This window comes from Crotalus tigris, unplaced genomic scaffold (genome assembly GCF_016545835.1).
Source record: "Crotalus tigris isolate CLP2741 ecotype Arizona unplaced genomic scaffold, ASM1654583v1 scf7180000017844.36034, whole genome shotgun sequence".
NCBI classification, from domain to species: domain Eukaryota; kingdom Metazoa; phylum Chordata; class Lepidosauria; order Squamata; family Viperidae; genus Crotalus; species Crotalus tigris.
In genome coordinates, this window is record NW_024096669.1 from 1 (window position 1) to 15,437 (window position 15,437).

Here is a 15,437-nt window from a genome sequence, read left to right on the forward strand (position 1 = left end):
TTCAGAATCCCACGAAAAAAATTCCCCCCAATGACCTCGTACCATAGAATGTTATTGCACAGAGTAGCTGCTTATTTCGGCCTGGAACACAACGTGGACCAGAGTGGGAAGTCGGTGATCGTGAATAAAACGAGCAGTACCAGAATGTAAGTTGCTGTTCTTTTTTTAAATATTATTTACTTACTTTGTTTGTTCGTTTGTCATTGAGTTGAGTTCCATCAGTAATGGATGTTTGAGTTTATGACTAAGGCAGGATAATTACAGTATCTCTGCATGAATTATCCTTAATTCTGTAAAAATCACAATTACAGAATTTTCTTTTGGATTTGGAGAAAGAAAGAAAAAAAATCTATCCATTATACCTCTTAAAAATATATCCTGTTTTCATTGTGTAAAAAAAAAATTTATTTCTGAGTTACAGTAATTTGCTTCTAGAAAAAGACATATTTCTTTGGGGGGAAAAAAAACTCCAGCATATGAACTGGCTATCACAATAGAGGAAGAAGTTTTGCCTCTGTCTTTTTTTTTTTTTTTTAATTAGCTAAATTGGACTTTGCAGAAAAGCAGAATCTGGTAATTACTGACTACTTGGAGTGATTCCATTTTAGTACTCCATTAATTGTGTCGTATTTCAATACACAACCCTTCCTCCTCCCCCCCTTGCTTAGTTGGAGAAATAAACTAGGGCAGTGTTTCCCAAACTTGACAATTTTAAGGCATGAGGACTTCAACTCCCAGAATTCCACAGTCAGCAATGCTGGCTATGGAATTCTGGGAGTTGAAGTCCACATGCCTTAAAATTGTCAAGTTTGGGAAACACTGAACTAGGGGACCAAAAGTTCTATTTAAAATTTAATGTAACCAGATGCAGTGGATAACTGCATCCATTCGTTAAACCCTCTGCCTGAGATGGTTTGGGAACAGCATTGTAGCAGCTGTTGATGAAGTTTTTGGAGAACAAGCTATATTTAGAATACTTCCATGGCAAAGGCAATCTCAGCTAGAATCTGGAAGACCCAGGTATAATTAGCAGGCATTTCCTTGGACCAATAGACAATGTAAATCATTCAAAGGTTTTCAGTGTTCTTATTTTATATCTCGGGGGATTTAAAATAAGAATTTAGCTGGAAAACCTTGGCAATCTAAAACCCAACTTACCTTTTCCTCATAGGGAGATACCCCGCTCCAGTGCCGGTCTGTGCTGTTAATGACATCATCAACCCAGGGCACACTGGGACGACTCAGTGGAGTGGAGTGGTGATGGCAGGGCAGTAAATTCAGGGACCTTTAAGAAAAAAATGAGGTAAGACAGTCTAAAGGTTTTCCGAAGTGCCTGCTAATTACATTCTGGCATCCAACAATTCTTAGGTAGTGTTTGAGCATTATTTCGTCATTGACAGTGCAATTCGGGAATTAAAAAGAAACTCGATCCTGCTTTTTTGCAAATTTCTCAAGTAACAAGCGTGTGAGGACATATAACTTTGTATGTTTTTATGGACCACAATCATAATTATTTCTAACACCTTGAAAAAAATTTTTACAAAAATTTCTTAGTACCCTGGAAGTTGGATGTTTAAAAGCTAAAAATATCTCATTATGTCATCAAAAGTAGGACTTTATAACTGTAGGCATGTACAGGTTTGTTCTGAAATCTTTCTTTGCCCCTAAAACATTCATTTCTCTGCTTCCGTGTCTTTTAGTAATAGCCAAAATTTAAAGAATCCACAGAAAAAAAGTTTTTTTTTTAAAAAAATGGGGTAATAAGCAGTATATCAAAAGTAAGGTATTGAAAACAGAATTAGCCCAGATGTATCACCTTATGCTTCATTATTAAACATTTATTTTTGTGAATTAATAATTAATTAATTTTCTAAAAATAGTTGAAAATGTAACAATCAAGTTGGCTTATTCTTTTGTGTTTAGTGATATGATAAAGTCTGGCAATTTTGGAAAAGGACTTAAAATTAAACAAATTCTAAAATTTGAATTCCTTTTCCATTCTCCCATCCTTTTATTAAATATCATTAAACCTTACATTTCTTTGAAGTAACTTTGGATATGCTAACTGCTAGGTATGTTAACTTGCTGCCTTCCATCGGAACACACATACAATTCCTTCAGCGGAAAAATGACAAATCAAGATGTAGCAGCTCCAAAGTCGGTATCAGATTCTCCTCATAGATTTCCAATGTGTGAAAGAAAAGTAAAACCTACAAGATATTCTGATAACCTTTGTACCACTAAATGGCCTGTTGTCCACATGTATCTTACAATTTTATTTTCCTCAAACCTAAGGACCACAAAAAACTTCCTTCGTATTTATAATTATTTATTTTATTTTAATCTTTTTTTTTTCAAAAGACCTGACCAGAAGTTTTGCGAACATATAAAAGATGAAAAAAGTGAAGATTTTCAAAAACGGTACATCCTGAAACGAGAGAATTCTAGTCTAGACAAAGATGATAATCAGGTAAATATGGAACATAACAGTATCTTGACTGCAAACTTATATTGCGCAATATAAATCAGCAATTAACAACTTATTTAATTTAGATGCGAATACGATTAAAAGATGACAGAAGAAGCAAATCTATAGAAGAGCGAGAAGAAGAGTACCAGAGAGCTAGAGAACGAATATTTGCACAAGATGTAGGTATTAAGGAATGTCCACAGTATCTTGGACTGTGTGTAAGAACAATAAAGTTAAAGTGCATAATTAAAGTGCTCAAAATATTTGGAAAAATTGTCTCTGCATTCCCATTCATGATTGCATTAAGGGAACATTTATAAAGTAGTGGATAGAGCAACAAATTGGTTGCTGGGGGCTAGGTTGCTAGGCTGGGGGTTTCCCGTTTCCTGTTCTTATGGAGAGATTGTTCATAACAATTATGTTAGCCATGGGTGTTGGTAAAGTCTGGGCATCTGTTTATACAGGTGATAGTCATATACTTGTTTTAATCATTCATATTGTGGTAATTTTGCATTTTCTAAGAACAGCAGCCAAGGCTCAGAGATGGTAGGTTGACAGGTTTTAAATTAACTTTAAAATTAAGAGTACACCCAACAATTGTTTGTCCAGCTTCGTTTTCTCCTAGCTTGCAAATAAAAGATAGTGAAACAAAGAGTAATAAATCCTGCTGTGGTTTCCTCTGTTTCTCTACAACAGAGAACAGTCATACCCTTGATGAGTTGGCTGAGGTGAGTTGGCTGCAGCGAATTGCAAGACAACTCGCAGACAACTCGTCACGGCCAATCTGATGCAGCCAATTCCCCACAGGCAACATGTCCCAGGACAACTCGCTATGGACAACTGGCCACCAGTAAACTCGCCGTAGGACAATTTAACAATTCAATGATTTAAAATAAATAATTATTTTAATTTTTGTCGTTCACATTTCATTCTGCCTCTCCTTTTACATCCTTTCTTTAAAGGTTCTATTCCACCATTTCTTTGATATTAGTGTAACTCTTGTCCCGCAACGAGTTGTCCCATGGCAAGTTGGCCTTGGTGAATTGTCATAGACCCTGCACATTCTGTTGACTAGCAGTTACATTTTGTTTCTTTGCTCCCCGTTTGTTATATTTAAAGCCTGTCTGAATGATCACATTAGCCTGGCTGAAGGATTTGGTAATCTTCCTTTAATAATTGCTTGCAACTGGTTACCAGTTGTTGTTTCCACCTAGGTGTTTATACATTTATTTCAATATGAATTGATGATAGAATCGTTTAATGGGGGTGATTTTTATTCTACATTGTTTCTTCCCCAGTCGCTGTGTTCCCAAGAGAATTATATTATTGACAAAAGGTAAGCATAATCAGTATTTTTTTAAAAAAAAAAAAGCTTGTTTTTTTTTCTAAATACAAATGAGAGAAAGTACTAAGCTACAATTTTATTGAACACGCCAACAGAATTCAAGAGGATGAAGCCAACAGTACCCAGCAAAGGCGACAGATATTTAGGTACTGAATGTATTAGTTTTTTTAAATCCCAAAGCATTCTACACGTATTTCCTTTTCTTTCTTTCTTTCTTTCTTTCTTTCTTTCTTTCTTTCTTTCTTTCTTTCTTTCTTTCTTTCTTTCTTTCTTTCTTTCTTTCTTTCTTTCTTTCTTTTTTGATGCTTTGGCAAAGAGTCTTCCATCTTTAAAAACTAACCTTATGGATTACAGAATCAACAAGGATGCTTCAGGGAGGTCGGCAAACAGTCTCCAGAGCAGTACAGACAACGAGCTAAAGTACTCGGAACCCCGTCCGTGGAGCAGCACAGACTCGGACAGCTCTCTTCGCAGTTTGAAGCCCCCTGTGACCAAAGCCAGCAGCTTCAGTGGGATCTCTGTTCTGACAAGAGGCGATAGCACAGGAAGCAGCAAAAGCACTGGCAGGCTATCCAAAACAGGTACCACTGGAAAATCCAAGTCTAGGGATAGCTAGGTAGCCTGCAAAAAGCACCCCCTGCCCACCCACCATTGTTACAGTTTTTGGATAGTGTTTCTTTGGCTCAGAGTTATAATCACTTAAGTGTTAGACACACCTTTGGTAGCATTTTGAATAGATCAGAAAGGACTGTGGCTATTCCTGATCCTACCAATGTTTTGAACTGTTTATAAATAAAACATCTTTTAATGGATTGCATGCCTAATTGGTGGCTGTTGATCTTCTGCATTTGGACCACTGTTAACCCAGCCAGCTTCATAGGCTAGTAGACCAGGATGAGACGTTGAAATAACTGTAAGTAGTAGAGAGACTGGAAATGCAGGGTTACTCTCATGCTTGTCATTTCAGGGAATTAAAATTTTGTTACAGTAACTAAGGCTATCACATTGCAAGAGGGTTTCAGGTATGTTTTAGAAAGTTGCTTTATTAATTAATATTGAGAGCTTCTCCTAAGTTAGTCTCCTAAAATGATTTTGAGATAGCCACTAAAATCTTAAAATTCTCTAAAGATTCCTTGATCTGAATAGCAATGGGGGGTTGCTTTCAGGAGATGCATACAACAATAAGTTCTATAGTATATTTTAGATACGATTTATGGGGATTTATAGCTCCATACCTCTGAGTAAAGTAAGGCAATTATGCCCTTCCTGTTGTAGCCCCATATGTTTTGTGGTTGATCAGGGATTACTTCGAAATTCAGTACCGTCCTTTGCCTATTGTCAATATGTCTGAAGCCTAAGTAGGCAGTATTGGAGAAGATGAATCTATGGTCTAACTCAATAAAAGCAAATCCTTGTTTCTTATGTTCATTTTTAGGCTGTATCAGCTTCAACGGAACTCCAAATTTCTTTTGGAGCTTTATCAAGTTTGCTAAGTAAAATTGTTTTTGTTATTAGGCATGATTTTTAAGGGTTAATTTTGCTGGCAAAAGTGTGCATTATGAAATTTTCAGTCATATTAACACAAGCAAGTGAACATTTTTAAGGATACCAAAAGTGGTGGTGATCCAGATGAGAGCTAGAACCTGACCTTTTCTGCTTAGGAAAATGACCTTTTAGGCTCGTTTTGATGGATAAAAAGTTATCAATCATTTTCTTGTAATGGTATAAAATCAGGGATGTCCAAGCTTGGCAACTTTAAGACTCGTGGAGTTCAACTCCATAATTCCCCAGGCTGACTGGCAAATTCTGGGAGTTGAAATCCATAAGTCTTAAAGTTGCCAAGGTTGGACACCTCTGGTTTATAACATTATTTAATTTATGAAATGGTGGACCTTCTCAACATTGTGTCCTGATTACCGATAGTTTTATACTTCTTTATTGGACCTTTGTAAGACTGCCTAGCTTTTCGGGCTCATGCTTGGCCTTAATTATTGACAAAAAAATGATTAAGAATGGTCTAATTAATCCTGAATTTGGACATAATGAGGTGTTGTAAGCGTTAAATCTGTATCCTTTCTTTTTGACATGTACTGATATAGTCAACTTTTCAAAATCTGTTTCAAAGTATTTAAATCACCTCCAGGCTGCACAACACAGCTGAAATAGGGAGACTATTTGTGGTGATTTAAAGGAAGAAGTATATTAAGGATATAGAACAAAGAAAAAAAAAAGGAAATGTGTGAATTTGTAACTTTTAGAATTCTGCTTCATTTTACAACCCAATAGGTCCAATTTGGCATTTTTTCATAATGATTGAAAACAAGAAGGAAAAAAAACCACTGGTAAAATACAGCTCAACAGCTTTGCAGCAATTTTGGGCTCTTGGCAGAAAATCTTCTCTTCTTCTCTTCTGAATTATGAACATCCCCCTCCATTGCCTTGGGAGAAGGCAGGAAGAATACTAGCTGGACTTCACTTACGGCTAACATTCAAAGTGTTTAAGAAGTTTCTGGGAGCAAATACTGTACTCTAAATTTGTTCCTGAAGGAATTTGTAGCAGGATTCTTCTAGATCCTTATTCTTAAAATAGGGTTCTCTTTTTTTGTGTGGGCCCAAGTGATACGATAAGGTTATCTTGTGAACATATACATTTGATATTAATGAAGAAGAGCTTTGACAGTGGAGGGTTTTTAAAAAGTATATAAAGAAAATTGTGCTATAATGTGAGTACAACCAGTATAGCAAACTAATCTTTTTCATTTTGATTTGAAGCCCTTTATTATGTTTAATCTTTAAGTTATAAGACTTGCTTTTTATTGATTTGAATATCAATTAAAAAAATAGAAATAAGGTATTTTATTTGTTATGCCTTTGTAAAAGGCAATCCAAATATATTTCTCAGTAAATAAAAAAAAACTTGCTGTTTCGTCAGAGAATCACAATTTTAAGTTTTCTACAAACATTTAAAATTTAAGTCCATTTTGGAATAAACTTGTGCATATTCTTAATGTATCAGTAAGATTTAAATCCATGGCTGGAATCATTAAGATTAGTTTGATGTTGACATAAAACTAGCAAGTTAAAATTCTGTAGACCCAACTTTTCATCAGCTTTGTATGTACGGGGCTTTGTAGATATGGGTCCTTTGAATACTACTTTACACTTCAGTTGCCTCCAACATCTCAACCTGATACTTCATTGAATAGATATTTGTTGTAATTATTGATAATAATAAGATTGTTGCCATCCTGCTTTATTGCCATTTGCATGGCTCCAAGGCAAAGTTCAGGCAGTCATTAATTCTCCCTCATTGTGTGGCATTTGGAGTAGATGGGAATCTAACCTGGAGAAGTTGCAGTGGGATTTGGGGAAATAGGCTGTTGTAGTTCAGCTGGGAGTTACATGGATAACTTTAGATAGCAACCTGCCTATTTAAATGTGAATGCTGTTACTCTGTCTTTAGGTAAAATCCATTTCTCATTACTCCTTTCCTAGGTTCAGAGTCTTCTAGTAGTGTAGGGTCATCCACGGGTTCTCTTTCTCACACCCAGCAACCTCTTCCAGTCACAGCTCTCAGCCAGCCTTCTCATGGCACATCTGCCGTCTATCCAACTATCAGCACTAGTAGCTCTCTTTCCTTTGATGGTGGCATAAGTGGGCAAGTGGCGTCTTCTAGCGGTAGCTTCTTTTTGCTTCCCTTGGAAGCGGCAGGCATACCACCTGGAAGTATTCTGATCAACCCCCAAACAGGTTGGTATCCAGTTGTGGGTGTCAGTTTGTCTGTCTTTCTCTCTCCCTTTTGTGTCTCTGTCTCGAATAACTGACTTGACAACGATGTTTTAGAAATGTGTCGTGTTTCCGTGAACCGTTTGCCCTTCCCTCTGCTTCCCAATATTCTTTTCTCTTTTTCTTTTGGAAGATGTATGCATTTTAATCCTCCCCGGAGTAGATATGCAGTGATGTTTTGAAAAAAATAAAATAAAATAAAATGATAAACTCTGTTTTCAGTGGAATTTTTTGTTTTAATTTCTTTTGCATCCCGTGTTTAAAATTGCACACTAGTAGAATTGCGAAGTATTATATTTGGGTTTCTTTTCTTTTCTCTTTTCTTTTTTTTTCCTTCTTGCACTTTTTTCTTCCTTTTTTCTTCTTGCACTTTTTTCTTCTTGTCTACATTATGCTGCAGATTCATTTGCTAAAAGGAGCAATGTGTGAATAAGACAGCTTATAATATAATTGTGCTGCAAATAAATAAATAAGCAAGCCAGATAAGACTTAGACTGGATATTCTGATAATGTATTATCTGTAATATAATAAAATACTAGCTAATTTATATTCAGCTAGCAGGTTGCCTTTTGCTGTATTATTGTTGTTATTATTTTACAATTGTCCTGTAGGCCAGCCATTCATTAATCCAGATGGCACTCCAGTTGTGTATAATCCTCCAATGCCTCAACAACCAATTAGAAACCAAGTGCCTGGACCTCCTCAGCCGCCGCCACCTCCCATACCACCTCAGCAACAGCCAGCAACCAATCACATCCTCTCACAGGTGCTAAGATCAAATACAAATGTTCTATCTATACTTGCTTAAACAAATTGTTGCTTATTTTTTATGGTTTACGGTTTAAGCATTGGTGAAGGAAGATACATTTTCTTAAAGCCATTGGGCGTTTGATTTGTATATGTTTAGGTTATTGTAAGCTGGCCATCTCACATTGTTGTCATCTTCTCCCACTGATAGCTGAACCAGTGTTTATTGATTGATTGATTATTAATCTGAGCCTTGTGTTAAAACTTATTTGTACAACTGATATTGAAGATCTCTTCTGGGTTTGTTTTTTTTAAAAAAAACTTTTATTTTACATAAAAGAAATAACCCTACTTTCATTTCCTCTTACTCAGTTGTTAACGCTTTATGTTCACTATTGCTCCTTCAGCCTATCCGACCTCTTCAGCCTTCTTCACAGCCTGTTCAGTTCTCCACAGTCACTTATCCACCCCCGCTCCTGCCAGTCTCATCTACCCAGCAATATACTGTGGTATATTATCTTCTACTCATCTTTTCTCTGCATGACAGATTCTCTGCTAGGCTGGAAGAATATATTACGTGTGCATGTGAAATGTAAATATTGACTGGCTGTAATCTCCAAAGGTAATCCCATTATTGGCAGGAGCACAGAGAGAGAGAGAGAGAGAGAGAGACAGAGAGAGTGTTGAGCGGAAAGAATTAGGCTGGTCTACCTACTAGTTTGCCTAAAAGATATTTTTTAAAGAAATAATTGGTTCCCTGATATAAAAAATGTGCTTGCTGATATTACCCTTGTGCAGCCTGTCAGTATTCAGTACACCTTTGAATTTGTTTCGTATAAATACCCTTCTTTCTTTTCCCTTCTATATCTTTCTCTTCTAAGGTATCTCATTTTCCATGACAGTGAAAGCTTTCTGTCAGGGCTTTAATGTTTGATGAGTGCCAGAAATTGTTTTTTTGAGTTTTGCAGCCTAGCTACATTTCTCAGATTTATAGACATCTAATCCATGTCTCAAGGTAGGTCCTCCATACATCAATATCCTTGGTTGCCATTTTTGCTGTTTGCTTGATATTTTAACGGAAGCTAGGCAGGCAAATACAGCTTTTCATTTAAATTGATATTAATGGCGCTTTAGACAAATTCCTAGTGATAAAGCTATTAGTGTCTACTATTCAAGACAAGTGTTAGGTTAGCATTACAGGGCTATGGTTTTCCATACCAGTCACTGGGAAATAGAGCAGGAAAGAGTTCTAAACTCTGTCACATGCTAATGGTTGTCCAATAAGACACTGGTTGACCTTTGGGGCAAACAATTCTGTACTGCCATCTTAAGTCTTTGTTTAGATGCAGTATGACTATTTTTAGATTCTTAGCTCTGTAATTCTCTCCTGTGTTCAATAGCAGGGTTGTGTGTTTACTTCCAAGATAGTTTTCGGTAATATAGCTTAATAGTTCTCCATAATTAAACCCTGTGATTCCTTGCTTTGCCTTGGTGTTAAACAACTTCTGCATTCTATATCTAAAGAATGCCTTTGGTTACTCTTTTACTTATTTCAGCAAGACAACCTAGGATCCCAACTTAGCCATATGAGTCTCTCCCGACAGCCATCTGGAGAAGCTGCCGATCCTCATGCCAACATGTTCCAGTCTACAGTAGTCCTCCCACCGCCACAGCAATCTGGCTTTATCATAGCAACGGCCCCACCGGCACCGCCCCCACCGCCGCCACCCCCACCACCGCCACCTGGCCAACCTACTCCTAACTACAGTGGATCCAGCCACCCTGTTAACCAGCAAGTTCTTCAGCAACAGGGATATATGCAGCAACCAATGCCACAGGTAGCAAGATATTTCTACCACGTGTTGTAGAACTCGGTGAAGCTGGTGTTCCTGCAGTTTGGTTTACTCATAGCTAGCCCATAATAGGGTTTGGGTTTTTTGTTTTGTTTTTTCGTTTACTGCAACACTCCGTTTACAGTGATTTTAAAAAATGCATGAAATAAAGGATAACTGGATGCAATTGAAATCAAAACCAAATTAAAACCTGTTACGTTCCCCCCCCCCCATATTACTTAGTATTAAGTAAGTAATTCTTAGGAAGCATATCTGTAGCCTGAAAGGAGAAGACTCTGTCTGGCAATGTGGGCATCTTCAGAAGAACATATCCTACTGCTCTGAGTAGCTAATCAGGTTTATAATGTGAGAGGCAGCCTGGCAGAAAATCAGGCCTAAGCCCTTTAGAGTTCTAAGGTCAGGACAGGCATCATAACCTGTGCTCAGTAGTAAATAGTAGCCAGGGTATGTATTTTAGTACCAACATCATATGATTCCTGTACCTTGCACTGTTTGCATGGGCTGCCTTATTGTATACAAATCTATAGAAACCGTCACGGAGTAAGTTATTGTAGACAGGCTCTATGACAGTGTTTCTCAACCTTGACAATTTTAAGGCATGTGGTCTTCAACTCCCAGAATTCCACAGCCAGCAACTCTGGGAGTTGAAGTCCACATGCCTTAAAATTGTCAAGGTTGAGAAACACTGCTCTATGACTTTGTTGTCAATATGCATTGCTTATTCATTTAATTATAGAAATTTAAAACTAACAAATTAGAACTTGACACCCATTGAGCTGTACTCAACAATTCTACTCTTAAAAGAACTATATGCTTGTGACAATAATTAAATAATGATTTCATGGCGGATCCACTGTCAGTTTTATGTATTTGCAGTATTTTTTTTTCCTGAGAAAGAAGTAGCTTGTTATTAGAACTTATGAGATTTATTTAAGAATTTTCTATGTGGCTGATAATATTTTTTAATATCTCACTGACAAATTGTGATGCTTTATTATTTTCTACTATAATGCAGATGAAGCCAATTTTTAACATTTTGGGGAAGTGGCTTTTTTTTTAGCATTTAAAGAATATCCTTCCAATACCTTTTGCTAAGCTTGGGTTTAATTCTTTTCCAAGGTGTTTGTGGTTCTTTTGATCTGCCTACATTCTAATTTAGAAACGTATGCATGGGTCTCTTATACATTAAACCCAACACTTCTTCTTCTTTTTTTTTTTTTCAGATGCCAGCCTGTTACTGTGCTCCAGGCCAGTATCCACACTCCAGTCAACAATATCGGCCAGTTACTTCAGTTCATTACAACACACAGCAAAACCAGCCACTGCCACAGCCTGCTCAACAGACAGGTTTGTTGTGCTTTCTCCCTTTACTTCTTTGTGCCTTTGATTGTTTCAGGTGACTAGGCGAGGCTGGAAGAAGTAGTGTGAAACATTTTATACAGGAAAAAAAAAACCCCATATTTGTGTTTGAATTGACCGAAATTCTTCCTACTGGTAGGAATGCATATTTTAAATTGGCTGCGTTCAGTAAATCCTAAGAGGCAGAATCCGAAAGGATAATTATTTGTTTAGAAAATCAAACCAAAAAAAAAAATCAGAATATCCTTTGATCACCCTTATTGGTAAATAATTTCCAGCAAAAGGCCAGAGTGAAATAAATATTTTTCTTATCAAAGAACTAACACTATAATTTAGCATTTGTTCTCTTCCATCAGTTTTATAAACAAATTTTACCTGATCTTGAATGAATGAGATATATCTTACATTCTTCATGGTGTGATTTTTGGCGGGATTTTTTAATTGTTTGTTGGGAGGTTGGTGGCTGGATTTTGTCTCCTATATAAATCATACAAAGCTAAAAATTTTGCTTCTTGCCTCTCCTGTATATTTTCCTGCTTTTATTTGAACCGTTAATGCTGTTATGGATTGACTTTTATAGATAAGAAGGTTTGTATGCCAGATGATTTAGTTTTTGTATGCCTGAAGTATAAGAACAACTTATACTGACGAAATGTGATCCACTGGAGAAGGAAATGGCAAACCACTCCAGTATCTTTGCCATGAAAACCCCATGGACAGTACTAAAAGGAAAAAAGATATGACGCTGGAAGATGAGCCCCTCAGGTCGGAAGGTGTCCAATATGCTACTGGGGAAGAGCAGAGGGCTAGTACCAGTAGCGCCAGAAAGAATGAAGCGACTGGGCCAAAGCCGAAAGGACGCTCAGCTGTGGATATATCTGGTGGTGAAAGGAAAGTCCGATGCTGTAAAGATTTTTTATCCATAGGAACCTGGAATGTAAGATCCATGAATCAAGGCAAGCTAGACGTAGTCAAAAAAGAGATGACAAGACTGAACATCGACATCTTAGGAATCAGCGAACTAAAATGGACAGGAATGGTTGAATTTAACTCAGATGACCATCAGGTATACTACTGTGGGCAAGAATCCCTCAGAAGAAATGGAGTAGCCTTCATAGTCAAGAAAAGAATAGGAAAAGCAATACTGGGATACAATCCCCAAAATGACAGAATGATCTCAATTCGAATCCAAGGCAAACCATTCAATATCACAGTAGTCCAAATCTATGCCCCAACCACTGGTGCTGAAGAGGATGAAATTGACCGGTTCTATGAAGCCCTACAGCACCTTATAGAATTAACACCAAAAAATGATGTCCTTATCATCATGGGGGATTGGAATGCTAAGGTAGGAAGCCAAAAGATAACCGGAATAACAGGCAAGTTTGGCCTTGGAGTACAAAATGAAGCAGGGCACAGGCTGATAGAATTTTGTAAAGAGAATACGATGGTCATAACAAACACTCTTTTCCAACAACCCAAGAGACGGCTCTACACATGGACATCACCAGACGGTCAACATAGAAATCCGATTGACTATGGGCTCTGCAGCCAAAGATGGAGAAGCTCTATACAGTCAGTAAAAACAAGACCAGGAGCTGACTGTGGCTCAGATCATGAGCTTCTCGTTGCAAAATTTAGGCTTAAATTGAAAAAAGTAGGAAAAGCACTAGGCCACTCAGGTATGAACTAAATCATATTCCTGATGAATATACAGTAGAGGTGACAAATAGATTTAAGGAATTAGATCTGATAGACAGAGTGCCTGAAGAACTATGGATGGAAGTTCGCAACATTGTACAAGAGGTAGCAACTAAAACCATCCCAAAGAAAAAGAAATGCAAGAAAGCAAAATGGCTGTCTGAGGAAGCTTTGCAAATAGCTGAGGAAAGAAGGGAAGCGAAAGGCAAAGGAGAAAGAGAAAGATACACCCAATTGAATGCAGAATTCCAGAGAGTAGCTAGAAGAGATAAGAATGCCTTCTTAAATGACCAGTGCAAAGAAATAGAAGAAAACAACAGAATAGGGAGGACCAGAGATCTCTTCAAGAAAATTGGAGATATGAAGGGAACGTTTCATGCAAAGATGGGCATGATAAAGGACCAAAATGGCAGGGACCTAACAGAGGCAGAAGAGATTAAGAAGAGATGGCAAAACTACACAGAAGAACTATACAAGAATGAGCTTAACATCCCAGATAACCACAATGAGATGGTCACTGACCTCGAACCAGACATCCTAGAATGTGAAGTGAAATGGGCCTTAGAAAATCTGAGCAACAACAAAGCTAGTGGAGGTGACAGTATTCCAGCTGAGCTATTCAAAATCTTAAAAGACGATGCAGTAAAAGTGCTACACTCAATTTGCCAGCAAATTTGGAAAACTCAACAGTGGCCACAGGATTGGAAAAGGTCAGTTTACATTCCAATTCCAAAGAAAGGCAATGCCAAAGAATGTTCAAACTATCGCACCATTGCACTCATTTCACATGCTAGTAAAGTTATGCTTAAAATCCTACAAGCTAGACTCCAGCAGTATGTGGATCGAGAAATACCAGAAGTACAGGCAGGATTTCGAAGAGGCAGAGGAACTAGAGATCAAATTGCCAACATACGCTGGATCATGGAGAAAGCTAGGGAGTTCCAGAAAAACATCTACTTCTGCTTCATTGACTATGCAAAAGCCTTTGATTGTGTGGATCACAACAAATTGTGGCATGTCCTTAAAGAGATGGGAGTACCGGACCATCTCATTTGTCTCTTGAGAAACCTATATGTGGGTCAAGAAGCAACAGTGAGAACCGAACACGGAACCACTGATTGGTTCAAAATTGAAAAAGGAGTCCGGCAAGGCTGTATACTGTCACCCTGCCTATTTAACTTATATGCAGAGCACATCATGAGAAAGGCAGGGCTAGATGAATCAAACGTTGGAATTAAGATTGCCGGGAGAAATATCAACAACCTAAGATATGCAGATGATACCACTCTAATGGCAGAAAGTGAAGAGGAACTAAAGAGCCTCTTGATGCGGGTGAAGAAGGAGAGTGCAAAAGTTGGCTTGAAACTCAACATTAAGAAAACCAAATCATGGCATCCGGCCCTCTCAATTCCTGGCAAATAGATGGGGAAGAAATGGAGGTAGTGACAGATTTTATTTTTCTGGGCTCCAAGATCACCTCAGATGGGGACTGCAGCCAAGAAATTAAAAGACGCTTGCTCCTGGGGAGGAAAGCTATGGCAAATCTAGGCAGCATTCTAAAAAGCAGAGACATCACCCTGCCAACAAAAGTGCGTATAGTCCAGGCCATGGTTTTCCCAGTTGCAATGTATGGCTGTGAAGTTGGACCATAAGAAAGGCTGAGCGCAAAAGAATTGAGGCCTTTGAACTATGGTGCTGGAGAAGACTCCTGCGAGTCCCTTGGACTGCAAGGCGTTCAAACCGGTCAGTCCTAGAAGAGATCAACCCCGACTGCTCTTTAGAAGGCCAGATCCTGAAGTTGAAACTCAAGTACTTTGGCCACCTAATGAGAAGGAAGGATTCACTGGAGAAGAGCCTAATGCTGGGAAAGATTGAGGGCAATAGAAGAAGGGGACGACAGAGAATGAGATGGCTGGATGGAGTCACTGAAGCAGTAGGTGTGAATTTAAATGGACTCCAGAAGATGGTAGAGGACAGGAAGACCTGGAGGAACATTGTCCATGGGGTCGCGATGGGTCGGACACGACTTCGCAATTAACAACAACATATATAATAAATTGGGGAAAAAATCTGAGTTAAAATCCACATGAAACTTGTGCTTTCTGGTATAACATTTCTGAAACAAAATGTTTTGCCTTGCCTCAGAAACTAAGCTTTAAAGAGGTTGGGCAACTG

General features: G+C 37.9%; 1 protein-coding gene across 7 annotated transcripts in view; it reads left to right on the plus strand.

Annotated features, from left to right (window-relative positions):
- The first annotated feature begins 7 nt into the window (after positions 1–7).
- The window catches only part of LOC120307973 (R3H domain-containing protein 1-like), a 34,527-nt gene continuing 19,097 nt past the window's right edge, over positions 8–15,437 (plus strand). The window contains exons 1-12 of one of the 7 annotated variants that reach the window (XM_039343337.1): positions 8–146; positions 1,172–1,303; positions 2,362–2,470; positions 2,554–2,649; positions 3,769–3,806; positions 3,911–3,961; positions 4,170–4,396; positions 7,311–7,565; positions 8,214–8,368; positions 8,757–8,858; positions 9,906–10,187; positions 11,426–11,549. In XM_039343337.1, the coding sequence (XP_039199271.1) occupies positions 1,299–1,303; positions 2,362–2,470; positions 2,554–2,649; positions 3,769–3,806; positions 3,911–3,961; positions 4,170–4,396; positions 7,311–7,565; positions 8,214–8,368; positions 8,757–8,858; positions 9,906–10,187; positions 11,426–11,549 (1,444 nt within the window). In that variant the 5' untranslated portion in view covers positions 8–146; positions 1,172–1,298. The remainder of the gene's footprint in view (positions 147–1,171; positions 1,304–2,361; positions 2,471–2,553; positions 2,650–3,768; positions 3,807–3,910; positions 3,962–4,169; positions 4,397–7,310; positions 7,566–8,213; positions 8,369–8,756; positions 8,859–9,905; positions 10,188–11,425; positions 11,550–15,437) is intronic. The other 6 variants (XM_039343334.1, XM_039343335.1, XM_039343338.1 and 3 more) reach the window with 6 other exon arrangements.